The 14,614-nt window shown below is 42.0% G+C and overlaps 1 protein-coding gene across 1 annotated transcript in view; it reads right to left on the reverse strand.

Annotated features, from left to right (window-relative positions):
- LOC132086121 (ras GTPase-activating protein 1-like) overlaps window positions 1–14,614 on the reverse strand; it is a 126,155-nt gene that overhangs the window by 42,531 nt on the left and 69,010 nt on the right. The window contains exons 16-19 of the mRNA XM_059491580.1: window positions 7,138–7,310; window positions 6,826–6,985; window positions 6,507–6,649; window positions 5,662–5,777 (exon numbers count right to left, since the gene is read on the reverse strand). Of these exons, the coding sequence (XP_059347563.1) occupies window positions 5,662–5,777; window positions 6,507–6,649; window positions 6,826–6,985; window positions 7,138–7,310 (592 nt within the window). The remainder of the gene's footprint in view (window positions 1–5,661; window positions 5,778–6,506; window positions 6,650–6,825; window positions 6,986–7,137; window positions 7,311–14,614) is intronic.

The raw sequence follows: 14,614 nt of genomic DNA on the forward strand, positions 1-14,614 counted from the left end.
TGGTGACACTAAGATCGGTGCAAAAGAAGGAGGGGGAGGAGGACGTGCTCTGAGCATCGGAGCTGAGATTCTTCTGCAAGCCATGATGAGGACTATAATAGAACAAACTGTTTCCCTGTAATTCATTAAGTGCATGGGGGGGATGCAGCATTCACCTGCGGCCCATGAGAAAAAAGCACTCGTGCTGAAGTGTGTGGATGCTGAAAAGCTGTCATCTGGTGAGAGGCTTAAACAGAGAGAAAGAGAACCCTTGCTTTCAGAGATTAAGAAAGAGGACCCTTGCTTTTATGGTCTAGAACAGCTTGTCCTTAAAAACTGCACCCCATAGCTAAATGGCCTATGAAAATCAGTTGTGGGAAGACTGCAAGCCATGGGAGGGACTTCATGTTGCAAGCAGGTTCCAGGCAGACTGTTAGCTGTGAAAATTAAAACCACCTCGCAAAAGTGCACAGAAAACTGTTTCCCACAGGAAAGACCCCATGGCATAGCAAAAGAGACTCCTCTCCTTAAGCAAAGTGAAAAAAGACCTTAAGAAGTGGCAAACTAACTTAAATTCCCATATTTTGTCTCCCTGTGCTGTCAGTGGGAAAGAAAGAAGGGCTGGGGTGGGTGGGGGGTAAGGTATTCTAAAGGTTTATTTTTGGTTCTCATTATCCTCTTCTAATTCTGTTAAGAATTTTTCCTGTATATGTTTTAAAATTTTGAGCCTGTTTTGCCCTTAAAGAGTTTTCTCCTAATCTTTATCTCACACCATGAGTTTTCTTTCCCCCTCCTCTGCTTAACTACAGCAGAGGAAAATTAGTAAACAATATTCATGGGTGTGCTGACATTTGGCCAGCATCAACCCATAACACTAACCTTGCTATCACTGACACAAAACTTTCTGTGCTGTTCTGTGATGGGTTGACCATGACCAGCAGCTAAGCCCCCACCCAGTCGCATGCTCACTTCCCATCAGCAGTGTGAGAAACAACTGCTCACTTTGAAAATTTAAAAAGGTTTATTAAACCTTGACAAAAACACAACAAAAGGACTATATAACCAAAAATTCGCAGCGCTAGGAACTGCCCCTGTGGATACCACGTGGCTGATTTGTCTTCAAGATGGATGCTCAGTCTTTTATACCTCTGGGGGGTTGCATCAGCCAGCCCTGGCCCCTCCCAAAGTCTGTCAGTCAGCTTTTCTTTGCCATTTATTGGTGGAGACTGCTTGCTTGTAACTTGATTGGAGGTCAGGTGTTGCCATGCTGCACTCCATTAGCAACAAGCTTTTCCATTCCCAACTGCCCCAGGTAAGGGACATGTGCATGCCTTCTTTCTACCTGTCCTAGACAACCCAGGCTGTCTGATGGCAACAATACAGGGGGGAAAAGGGAACTGTGGGGAGAACAGAGGACATCTAAACTACAATAACATAACTATACATCACTAAAGCTTTTCTTAATATTCACACAATAGTTATCCCTTAATTGCGAGATCAAATCATCTCATTATCCATCTATAACAGCAGGATAGGGGAGAAAATAACAAAATCACATGTTATAGATGAGTAATGAGATGATTGGCTCTCACAATTAAGGGGTGAACATTATATATATGTCAAGAGAAATTTTATAGATGTATAGTTATGTTACTGCAAAGTGTTCCCCCCAGCATTGTTATCCCGGGATGGTCTTGGTAGTTGGGGCATTTAGGGAAAGGGGCAGGCTGGTTACTAAAAGGCACGGCATGGCAACACTTGACCTCTAATCAAGTTACAAGAAAGCAGTCTACACCAATGGACAGTGATGAAGAGTTAACAGACAGACTTTGGGAGGGGCTAGGGTTACCTGTTGCAACACCAAGGGTATAAAAGGTGGAGCAACCATTTTGTGGATGAATCAGCCACGTGGTTACCAACCATATGGGGGTGATTGTTGCATTGTGATTTCAGGGTTTACCTCAGAAACCCGGGTCCCTCCTGGGAAAATTCCCTCCCAGGTGCGTCAATCACCTCTCCTTTCCCCTCCCTGACCCCTGCTGAGCACTGTCTGTCAATCCTGGAATTCCAGAAGGGTGTCAAGTGATTGGCAGATTCAAAGGATGCCCTCTACCCCTGGGGGGCATTGGGCCATCCAGGTGTCCTTTGTCCCTTAAGACCTCCTCCTCTGTACCTGGTTAGTGGGCTTCCTACCCCTTCCCTCCCCCTCTCCCCGGGGTTAAAAGGAACAGCAACCACGTGGCTCAGGGAGTTCTGTTGGAGCTGTTGCTAGGTGCAGAGGCCTGTGGGCCAGAATAAAGCTCTGGATCGAAACCCTCCCTCAGAACCGACTCCTTTCCTTCACCATCACCTTAAAGCTTCTCCGCCAGAGGTAAACCTGAGGAGTGGACCCTCTCAAGGAGGCTCCATCCCACCATCACTAGAGCTCCTGCATGCCTGGACTTGTCTCCAAGCGCCCAGCTGCAACATCCAGCTAGCCAAAAGTGTCTCTGGGGTGAAACACCACAGTTGCTGCTATTTGGTTCCACAGCAAGGGCCAGACAAGCTTAGGCACATCCTGTCCGGCTATATTGGTAAATATTCAATAGGGGATGCTCCCAGCACTGAAATTTTTCCTTATTTAGTCCTTTTGTTGTAATTTTTGTTAAGGTTTAGCAAACCTTTTAAAATTTTAAAAACTGAGCAGTTGTTTCTCTCATACAGAATCATTTAGGTTTGAAAAGAGCTCTAAGATCAAGTCCAACCAGTAACCTAATACTGCCAAGTCCACCATTAAACCACATCCTTAAGTGACACATCTATATGCCTTTAGATACCTCTAGTGATGGTGACTCCACCACTTCCCTGGGCAGCCTGTTCCAATGCTTTATGACCCATTTGGGGAAGAAATTTGTCCTAATATCCAATCTAAACCTCAACTGCCACAACTTGAGGCCATTTCCTCTCATCACTTGCTTTTTGAGAAGAGACCAACACCCACCTTGCCACAACCTCCTTTCAGATAGTTACAGAGAATTATAAGGTCTCCGAAGCCTCTTTTTCTCCAGGCTGAACAACCTGAGCTCCCTCAGCCACTCCTCATAGGACTTATTCTCCAGCATCTTCCTCAGCTCTGTTGCCTTTCTCTGGACATGCTCCTGCACCTCAATGTCTTTTTTTGGAGTGAGGGGCCAAAAACTGACCCCAGGATTCAAGGTGTGGCCTCACCAGTATCAAGTACAGAGGAACAATCACTTCCCTGGTCCTGCTGGCCACACTATTTCTGCTACAAGCCAGGCTGCCATTGGCATTCTTGGCCACCTGGGCACATGCTGGCTCATTTTAAGCTGGCTGTAAACAAGCACTCCCAAGTCCTTTTCCATTGGGCAGCTTTCCAGCTACTCCAAGCCTGTTGCACTGCCTGGGGTTGTTGCGACCCAAGTGCAGGACCTGGCACTTTGCCTTATTGAACTTCATACAATTTGCCTCAGCCCATCTATCCAGCCTGTCCAGATCCCTCTTCATAGCCTTCCTATCCTCAAGCAGATCAACAGTTCCACCCAACTCTGTTCCATTTTCAAATGTACAGAAGGGCAAAAGCGAGAAAAACTCATGAGCTGACATAAAGACAGTTTAATAGGTAAAGTAAAAGCTGTGCATGCAAGGAAAGCAAAATAAATTCATTCACTACTTCCCATTGGCAGTCAGGTGTTAAGCCATCTGCAGTAAAGCAGGGCTCCATCATACATAATGGTTACTTGGGAAGACAAATGCAGTAATTCCAAAATGTGTCTTCTTCATCTTTCTTTCTCTGCAGTTTTATTGCAAAGCAGAACGCCATATCATATGGAATATCCATTGAGTCAGTTGGGGTCAGCCATCCCAGCTGTTTTCCCTCCCAACTTCTTACCCATGTCCAGCCTACTTACTGGGGGATAGGGCAGAATGGGGAGAGAAAATACAACCCTCAACACTGTGCGAGCACTATTCAGCCAAAACATGAGTTTGTTATCAACACTGTTTTAGTCACAAATCAAAAAGAGAACACCATTCAGGCTGCTATGAAGAAAATAATCTCCATCATATATAATGTAAAGTAATTCATGGTTAAGGGGAAAATGTATAAAATAAAAATTATAAAAAGAATTTAACATCCAATGAGCCTCTGACCCTGAGCAACCTGGAGACAGATTACCACATTGGAATTACAAAACTCCTGGTGGCAGCAGGAAAACAATGCCTCGTTTACTAATAAAAGCACATGGCTGGCACGGAGATGGGCTTCCTCTGGAACCATCAGAGAACACCCAAGGACGATCATCACTTGATAGATATCATCAATCAAGATAACCAAAGTCGCCAAGAAACATACATCTGAATACAGGACTTCCCCTGATCAGCCTGCCACTACTCAGGAAACAGCAATTGTCCAGCCCTGCATAGTGAAAGAAACCTTCATCCATATGCGGGGTTACAAAAGAAATCGGGGCACCTCTGCCTCAGGCATAGACGGCATTCGTGAACAGAGGGGGATCCGATGCGATAGAGGTTGGATATAGGTTCACCCAGCGCCAATCCCAGGCTCGATGCTGTCTCTTTGACTGTGGTTTTTGAAGACCGTCTTTTGGTCGTGAGAATAAAATCTTTCACATTTATTAATTTGGCTTTCTGGTTGATCATTTATAACAATCTCTTTTTCCATACCATTTACACAATATACTTGGGTTGTACACTATCCAGTACATCCTCATTAACCACCATCCCTCCTTCCCATCCTTTAGTAGGCATACAGATATCATTCCCTTAGTCTATAGCCCCCCCTCCCCCCAAAGTGTCAATAAAATGTCCATTCAGTTCACTTAGTCTGTAACCTGGGCTCTGTTAAGGTGGTCACTTGGAACAGGAGAAGTAGTGCATTGTGTGGAGTCATTTGGCACCAAAAGCAGTTCAGATTGTGTCACTGCTGCACTTGCACTGCTTTTTGGGAAGCTCATCCGCCACTAGTTCAAGTGGTTCCTTTTATAGTACAACTTCTAGCATGCAAATCATATAACGAGTTACAACAGTTTAATCACGTATCCATTACAATCTCTACCCCTGGTCCTTTTGGACCAGGCTATAGAGTTTTACATCTCAATGAACTCCATGCCTTGCCCCTGCTCCAGCACGGATTCTCCATGGGCTGCAGTCCCTTTGGGGACATACCTGTTCTAGCATACAGTTATTTACAGACCAGCCACTTCAACTCCAGCTCATACTGGAGTTCCTTCATGTCCAGTATGGCAGCACTAAACCATGGCATTATTTCATTCAGGCCATGATAGTCCACTGTTAGTCTCCACTCTCCGCCAGACTTTTGCAGGCCATATGGAACTATTCAAGAGTGACTGAGTATTACTGCTTACTCCTTGGCTCTTCAATTGATGAATCAGCTTCAGCCAGGGTCATCAGCCACTCTTTTGTTAACTCAATCACCTTCTATTCATCGTCTAGGTGCCACCCCCTTCTTCTCCCAGGGTCTTTTTCAGATGACAGATGGGAAGAAATTCCCTGAAAAACCTAACCCACAACACAGCCCTAAAGAATTTAGTCTTAGTACTAATTAATATAAGATAAACCAATAAACCACCATTTTTATGGTGCAATGTAAACAACAGACAGAAATTTGCAAGTACAAATTTGAACAGAAGAGTGCAAACTTACGGAGGCAGTATCTCTGCAGCCATGAATATTTTCTCCACCAATTCTGAAAGTATACTGAGTAGATGTGCCAAATTAGTGTTTACATCTTCATTTTTTTCTAACTTCGAAGGATTTAACTAAAACCAAAAGGAAAAAAAGACATAAGTTTTGTCTCCTGAATAGAACTATATATATAATTTGATAATATTACACACTGAATACTATTTCAAAATAAATTAAATATTCTACTCCTGTACAAATCTTATACAGAACTTACAAATCTGTTTCAAGGGCTAGCTAGAAAACTAATGTGAAAAAGCAAAGTTTTTAAGTTCAAGCGCACTATGCTTTAAACAGCACATTTAACACTATCCACAAGTACCCATCTTTTTCTAACTATGTATATTTTCATCTTTTAATCCAGTATTCTGAGGACACAGCCCTCCCCTTTCCATAATTAAGTGAAACAGAAGTTAGGAGAGTTGTTTTAGAAATAAAGGTAGGGTCTAACACAAGCAGTTAATGTAAGGGGAGTTTAAAAATTAAACTTCGTTCAGGCATTGACTTCTAGCATATCTGGAGCTTAAAACAAGTTATTTAAGGTAGGCCATTCAGTAAATGCTGCAGCAGAACATACAAATGCTAAAGAATAAATACATAATTGAAAGAAACTTGAGTTTAAAAGTTTATTTAAAAGTGATGCTATGAACATTGTCCAAGCTCACATTTAGAAAAAAAACTCATAATCAGTTCAGTTCCAGTACTGAAATTATTTCTGAAGAATTAATAAATGCCTCTGAAGCAAATAACCAGTAGATGATTGTTTCAACAACTCAAAATTTAAAAAACATAGTTCAAGTTATCACCTCACAGGACTGCTTGCTCTCCATTATCTTTAATATACTATCTTTCAGTGCATGATGAACAAAACGTGTTGCTGTGGCTTTCATATATTGCTCCATAAGTGTACTTGCTAAAGTGGTGGCACGAAACAAAGTAGTAGCTTCATCTGAAACAAATAAAGTATAAAGTTGGGAAAATGAGGCAACAAAAAGCAGAGGGGAAAAAATAAGCTGTGTTGACATTTTGATATGTGATGCAATAAAAAGAGGAGACAGAAATGAAGACATGGGAGTCATTCCCTCCCCAGAGTTTCAGCTAATGTTAGTGTAATTAGTACAGTACCTTCCATGCTTATTTCCCTGTCATTTAGTGTTCGTAACAATAGTGACTCAAGCTTTTCATGAAGAAATATCTTCAATAAAATGCCAGCCAACAGTGTTCTATCCTGGCCACAAACATGTGATAAGGCATAGACTACATGCATCTCTTTCTGGAGTATGAGCTGAAAGAAAACCAAAACAATGTTCAGAAATTTGTGCTAAAATAACAGTTGCCACAAATACAACTTAGCAACATCTGAAAGTGTTACTGAAATTTCTCTCAAACAACAGAGAAACTGATTTTGACAGAAAAAATGTGGAAAAAACTTAATACCTCTTTAAACTCACTGTACTCCTCTTCTGGCATGATCTTCTCCATAGAATATCGTGCTCGGACACGCAAAGATCCTGGCTCAATACCTTTCAGTGGTATATAGGAACTGAGTTGAAACCACTCATCTGTTGCATGTCCTTTCTGTAATCGGCTTAATTGGCAACGCATAAACACTTTAAGAAAAAAGCATTGTTAAATAGGTTATCTCCAGCAAAACAGTGCTAGCATTGAATAAAAAAAAAAATTTTTTTCAGCACGTAACCTTGCTTCAGCACAAGACTATTAATAAAAATGATCAAAATTTGTGTCATCAAATATATGGACAGATTATCTCTCAGATGGTTTAAGAGACTCCTGAAAACTGAAGTTGAAATATAAAGCATGCTGTAAATAATGTATACCCAGAGATTTGAAAAAAGTTTTATTTTTAATGCCCAAACAGGGGAAAAAGCTCCTCTGCTCCCTCAGCCACCTATCAAACCTTGGCAGCAATAAGAAAATTAAAACAGGTAAAATGCTTAGAATTCACTGTCCTCTTTTGAAGCCCTGAGCTCATACCTCTATCAGGTCTGCTCTTGAACCTCTTTGTTACCATTTTTAGTCTTTACTTTTAGCTTTAGTACATATTTCCTAAATGTTGTCAGATTTATTTCTTCAATACTTTGAAACTCCCAAGTTTAAGGCTGTAGCATTTTATGCAAAACATATAAGAAGTCCTTCCCAGACAGGTTACTGCCCAAATAATGACAAGTCAACTACATATGACAAAAACATTAATTCACTTTTTTTGGTGGTGTTGGTACCTTAAAATTACAAAGTAATGACCTGCACCAGCCTATTCAACCATAATTGAAAGTCTGATCCGACAGCTGACTAGTAAGCTGCAGTAGTCAGACCATGGACCATTCCAAATTAAGTACATGCACTCCTGAACAGACTGTCTGGAACTTCTAAGCAAACACTCTTATTCTGCATCTCTTGATGAAATCTACCTTTAATCAAGTCCCTCACATTTAAACAAAACAACTCTCCAAACAAAAAACACCCAATCATCCCCCCAAAAATCGAAACAAACAAAAACACTATCACACACTTCTTTTTCACTTTTCTGCAAAACATTTGAATAGTTCTGGCAGACTTTTCACTGCCCCAATTCTGCAGTATGTTGGGCCATCATTTGCATAATCAGATAATGGAACAGAATGACATCATATTTCTAATATAGATTTAATATCCCATATTCTTTGGAGTTGATGAATTGATAAGGTAACACAAGTCAGTCAGGTAGTGGATATACCAATTCATCATCATCTACTATTTATCACAAGTGTGGACTGGACTGTCTTGACACCGGATAATCAATTGACTTTCCCAAAATATTTCTTCTGAGCAAAGCTCTTACACCCTCAACCGAGCAAGGAGTTTTCTTCTTGTTTTGCTTGTGCATATAAGGCATGTATCACACTGACAGGAACAGTGAGATACAGGATTCAGAATAACCTGATTGAAAAGAATGAGGGATTTGTCTTTACAAACAAACTGTGGGTCTGCTAGTAGATCAAACTAGGTACCGAGGGATAAAAGAAACAATGGGAAGGATTCCACTGATTGATAAATGGAATGACAGAGATTTGTCTTTACAAAATGTCAGGGTTTGATGATGGCGCAATGCCAGTGCCCCCATGAAAATATACTCTCCCTGGTGTTTGCTGTGAGATGGGACCAGGAATAGAGCAAAGCAGGCTCCAACTTAGGAATCAAGAGAAAACTTTATTAACCTGCAACTGTATGTAAAAAGAAACACACAGAAAGAATGAAAACCTTCCAAAAACATTCCTCCTCCCCCCCACCAAATTTCCAATACATCCATCCCTCAGATCACCAACTCACAGCCTATCACCACCCTTTAGATAATCAATTCTCAGTTCATCAAGGAGTGAGGAGTCCCTCTTGTGCCATAGGCTTCCCCTGGAAACAGTTGAGATCTCATGTGTTTCCATGTCACACGTGGCACTGCCCGGAGATCATTTGCCATCCTGACATCTTCCTTCCATGTCCAGTGCTCTCACCACTGCGCATGGACCAGAGCTGCTTCTAGGGTTTTCCTTTTAAGGCTGCTTTGCCCAGTTCCAAAAAAAGCACAGTCTTTCACCTTTGGGACACCTGTCCCCCCCAAATTTCACCCCCTGTGGCCGAGGGGTCTCAAGAACAGAGAACTTCTTCCCTGAAGACGGAGGGCACCACCACCACTCTCCTCACCCGTCGTCTCTGTTCATGCACTCCTTCACATAACAACACTGAACTCTCTTGGCTCCGAGCCATTGCCTCCCCCCTAAATGCAGTCTCTGTGTCACAGGAAAGAAATGGTTCTGTCCATGGCTATACAAGAAAAGTCCAGCCAAAGGCCACTCCATCACCTCCACCCACCCAAGATTCTTCTCAACTTCTCTCGAGGCCCATTTCCTCTTATATCTCATCTCATCTCATTCAATTCCAGGAGGATCAGCATTTGTAAGGCTTCCATCATCCAAAGAAAGGGTTGCAAATCTCCGGCTCTGCCTGTCCAGAACTCTCACAGCTGCCCTGCCAGGCACCTTCTCGCAGACCCCCCCCTTCTCCTTCCCAGCCGGCCATGCTGCCCACACACAATATCAAATTTCAATGTGGCACAAGCACCAGCACAGGCTCACTCTCTGTCTCTCCTCCACCCTTCCATCCTGCAAGGACCTTTACCTCCCCTCTCTGTCCAAGGCCCTACCTCACCCAGCCACATGGCTTCCCCTCCTCCACCCAGCCGGCAGCAGCTGGGCAGGGGAGGTCTGAACCTTTCACTGACCAGAACCAAGAGAAAGTTTCCCTGGGAGTTCTCTGCTTTTAACCCCCTGTGATCTCAGAGGCATATCCATGTCCTCAGTGGCCACATCAGGTGCCAATATTCAAATCTAAGCACCTATTGGTTTCACCACAGCATCTCAAAAAACTCACTTCCTCTCAAACCTGGCCACAAACAAACTGTAGGTCTGCTGATAAATAAAATTGGATACTGAGAGATGAAAGAAACAATGGGAAGAACCATAAATTCTGTAGGAATTCCGCTGAGTGACACAAGGAAAAGAAAAAAAGAAGATAAATTAGAAGGGGGTCTTAGGTATTAGGTGTTTTGGGAAGTCTGCGCCTCTCAAGTACCTCAGCCAATGAGGAAAGAGAGAGGGAAATGTGGCCAGGAAATTAGGATGAAAAGGAGGCTGTGTCCTCCAAAAATTTGAGAGACCCCATGGGAAATACCCATGGCCTCTCCCTTTATTCGAATAAAGTTACAGGACTCCTCTGTCTCCTTTATGGACATAAACCTCTGGTGTTTATGGATTAATTTTCCTGACACTGATGATTTAATTTTTCCCATGGTTATACAGTAGCACTTTCTAGCGAGAATATAAATTTTATAATATTTTGATCTTAAAAGATTGAAACAGAAATATCAACATATGGACTGTAGAATACTTCTTATAATTCATATTCAAAAACTTTAATAAACACTTTCTGCTACTTAGAAAAGTATATTGAACTATCAGGCTATGTTCAATAAGAGATTGCCATTAGTTGATGATTTAAGGATGGTTAAATTTTGCAGTCTAGCACAGTATGATAGAATAACAAATATACAGAAAAAACCCCAAAAGTTGATCCATTCTTTGCAAGCACAGTCAAAAACTGTATACAACAACCTTGAACCAAGAACGTTTTCTGTGATGAACATTAGCAAAAATTAAAGGTAAAACTGAGCTTTCTTAATAGTTTGTTTGCAAATTAAGCTTAGGGATTAATATTTAGAAACAAGTTTATATATTGATGATTAATAATTATGATCTGGAAATCAAAGTGGTTAAAACTTATGGTTTTTTTAGAATGGAAATGAACTTAGGTTTACATTGAAGCCTTTGTGAAGCCTTTGTTGAACCCAACCAGAACCAACCAACCAAACCCCCTAAAACCACTTACTGATTCAGCATAAAAGCTTATCTAAATGTTGACAAAGAATAAATTGCTCAATAATGGACATATTAAATGCTGGCTTTCCCACCCACAGCTTACTCATGTGTGAGCACAATCCATTTACAAGGCAGTGAGGAGCTGTTAAGGACTTGAAACTCTTATACTAAGTTCTTCAAAAAAGGGTCTGCCAACATCTTATTTTTGGTACCTAGTGTTGGTAGACAGTATGTTGTTACTACCATTAACAAGTACTTGATAGGCTCCATAGTTTCTCCCCGTTGTTCAAAGTCCACCCATGTCAATGCAAGAGTGCTTACATAAACTACTTAATATGTTTAGCACATATTTCATGAAGAATATGAGAGGGAAGGAGCCAAGTATATAACCTGCCATAGTAGGCTTATTTCCCAGTGCCACAGAAGTGATACATGTGTATCACAGTGACTTTTTTTGTCCTCAAGCTGCATATTCTCAAATTACTTCAAAACCAAGCTATGGCACTACTGCAAATACAAACTGGCTGAAAGAGACAAAGGCAATGTGCACTTGCAGCCCAGAAAGCCAACTGCATCCTGAGCTGCACCAAAAGCAGCATGGGCAGCAGGTCAAGGGAGGTGATTCTTCCACTCTACTCTGCTCTCACAAGAATACTGAACACAGAATACTGTGTTCAGCTCTGGGGCCCCAAGCTTAAGAAGGAAGTGAACCTGCTTGAGCAGGTCCAGAGGAGGGCCACCAAGATGATCAGGGGGCTGGAGCAGCTCCTGTATGAAGAAAGGTTGAGAGAGCTGGGGTTGCTTAACATAGAGAAAACTGTGGTAAGACCTTATAGTAGCCTTTCAGTACTTTAAGGGAGCCTACAGGAATAATGAGGAGGGACTTTATCAGGAATTGTAGTGATATGACAAGGGGTAATAGCTTTAAACTGATAATGGGTTTGGATTAGATACTGGGAAAAAATTCTTTACTGTGAAGGTGGTGAGGCACTGGAACAGGTTGCCCAGAGAAGCTGTGGCTGCTCCATCGCAAGTGTTCAAGGCCAGGTTGGATGGGGCTTGGAGCAACCTGGTTTAGTGGAAGGTGCCCCTGCCCATGGCAGCAGGTTGGAACCAGATGATATTTAAAGTCTCAAGCCAAGCCATTCTATGATTCTATGACACAGACAGGACAGCTGACCCAACCTGACCAAAGGGATATCCCATAATACATGGTGTTGTGGTCAGCAATACTAAGAAGAACACTAAGCTAAGAAAAAGGAGAAGGGGGAGCATTCATTATTAAGGCATTTGTCTTCCAAAGCAACCACTATGCATACTGAGGCCCGACTTCCCAGCAAGTGTCTGGACATCATTTGTTGATGGGAAGTAGAGAATAATTTTTTTCCTTTGTTTCCATGTGCAGCCTTTGCTTTTCTTTGTTAAACTGCTTTTATCTTGACCCATGAGTTTTTCACCTAATCCTTTCTCCTTCTGTCCCCCTGAGGGAGTGAGAGAGCCACTTGGTGGGAACCTGGCAGCCAGACAAGGTCAACTCACCACAAATATTGAAAAAAATATAGCTCTGACATTACTCCTATTTCAGAGCAATCCACTTTTAAAAACTGTGTCTACAAAGAAGAAATGTTCAGAAAGGTAATCAACCCCTTTTCTTGCTTTTGGAGGTTTAGGCAACGTTGCACACAGACAAGTTGGATATGGTCTCTTTTAGCTGAGTTTTTCTCCCCATATGGTTAAAATAGTTAATAGGGATGGGGATGTAGGCAGATATGCTTGTTAATTCAAGTTGATATGGTCTAATTCTTATCCCAAAATGAAAGGACTGTTAGGTTATGCTCTAAGAGTCTACCTAACCATGATCAAAAAACATTGCCAATCCTCTTGACCTAGGTAAGAAAAAAAATCTATAACCTTCCATCAGTTGGATACCTCTAAAAGTAGCACAATCTCCTTAATCTGGACAAATGTTGCAGTGTGATGTATTACCCTGTTTCAGCTATCCCAGTTCCTTTCCCAGGTGTACCAATGCTTTCTCCCTTCCCCTCCCCTTGTCTCCTGCTGAGAGCTGTCCGTCAATCTCGGTAGGCCAGCAAGGGCATCGTCTGATTGGCAAAGTTCAAAAGATGCCCCTCAGAACTGGGGACATTGGGATATCCAGGTGCCACTTGTCTCCTGAGACTTCCCCCCTCCTACCTGGTTGGTGGCATACCTACCCCTTTCCTCCCCCTCTCCCCGGGCTTAAATATACGGCGACCACGCGGTTCGGGGTTCTGTTGGAGTTGTCGCAAAATTTAGAGCTCTGTGTGCTATGAATGAAGCTCTGGATGAAAACCTTCCAGCAGGACCCATCTCCTTTTTCCTTCACCATCGCCTAAAGCCTTTCCACCAGAGGTAAAACCTGAGTTCCTGCTTGCCTGGACTTGTCCCAAGTGCCAGCTGCAACATCCAGCTAGCCAAAGGTGTCTCTGAGGTAAAACCACCTCAGCTTCCACCTCTGGTCAAGCAGCAAGAGCCAGACGAGCCCAGGCACATTCCATCCGGTAATATTGGGATCTTATTCCAATAGACAAAGAGAAGGAAACTACAAAAACACTTTAAAAGAAGTTACTGAAGTATCCCATTCATGAATTTTCCTTTAAAAGGGTCCTTTACTAACCAAAGCTTTGGCCAAGATAAAGAATTTTCTAGCTCAAATGCATAGAACCATGCAATAACAAGGTCACAACTGCAATCAGAAAGTCCTTTTGTCTGTCAAATGAAATACATATTTTTTTCCTTTTGCTATGCAGAAAATTTTGTAGTTAAAGGAAAGAGCAACAGTTTTGAAACTGCATTAAGTTTGGCAAGAGCATTCCATCTTCAAAGTAATTCTTCTGCTTTTGACAAACTTTCCCTACAAATCTCTTCTCCGAGAGGAAAAAAAGAGAAATAAATTGACACAGAGGCAAACATAACAGGCCAGTAACATAATACCATGCAAATCAAAACCCACAGCAACAGATTATCAGTACTGTGCTAGGCTTTGGGACAGGTCGGAATACAACAGAAATGTACTTGGAACAACTGTTGAGGGAGAGGGTGTCTGTTCTGCAGGCAACAGAGAGAAGGCAAAAGGATGAAGTTACAAGACAATTATGGTGGGAAACAAAATACCTTGAAAGCCAAAAAATCACATTGTGTGGCTCAGAATTCAAGTGTGGGTTTTTTGGGGAGGGTTCATTTTGGTGGGTTGGGTTTGGGGGTTTTGTTTAGTTTTGTTTTTTGCAAGCTGATAAGTCTTACCGTCTTGTTAGTAGTTTTCTGGAATAGAAAAATAGAAACAAAACAGCTGAAGAAACTGTGTAAATAACAGGAGGAAAGTACAATCTTGGGAACACAGATGAGATAGAATGGGGGGAAGAACAAGATGCTACAAGGACTGAGGCAAGTTTCATTCTACAGACTGTCAAATTGGAGTTTAATTTATTTTCAAGTGAGGAAAGTACTAC

This window comes from Ammospiza nelsoni, chromosome W (genome assembly GCF_027579445.1).
Source record: "Ammospiza nelsoni isolate bAmmNel1 chromosome W, bAmmNel1.pri, whole genome shotgun sequence".
In the NCBI taxonomy this organism is placed as follows: Eukaryota; Metazoa; Chordata; class Aves; order Passeriformes; family Passerellidae; genus Ammospiza; species Ammospiza nelsoni.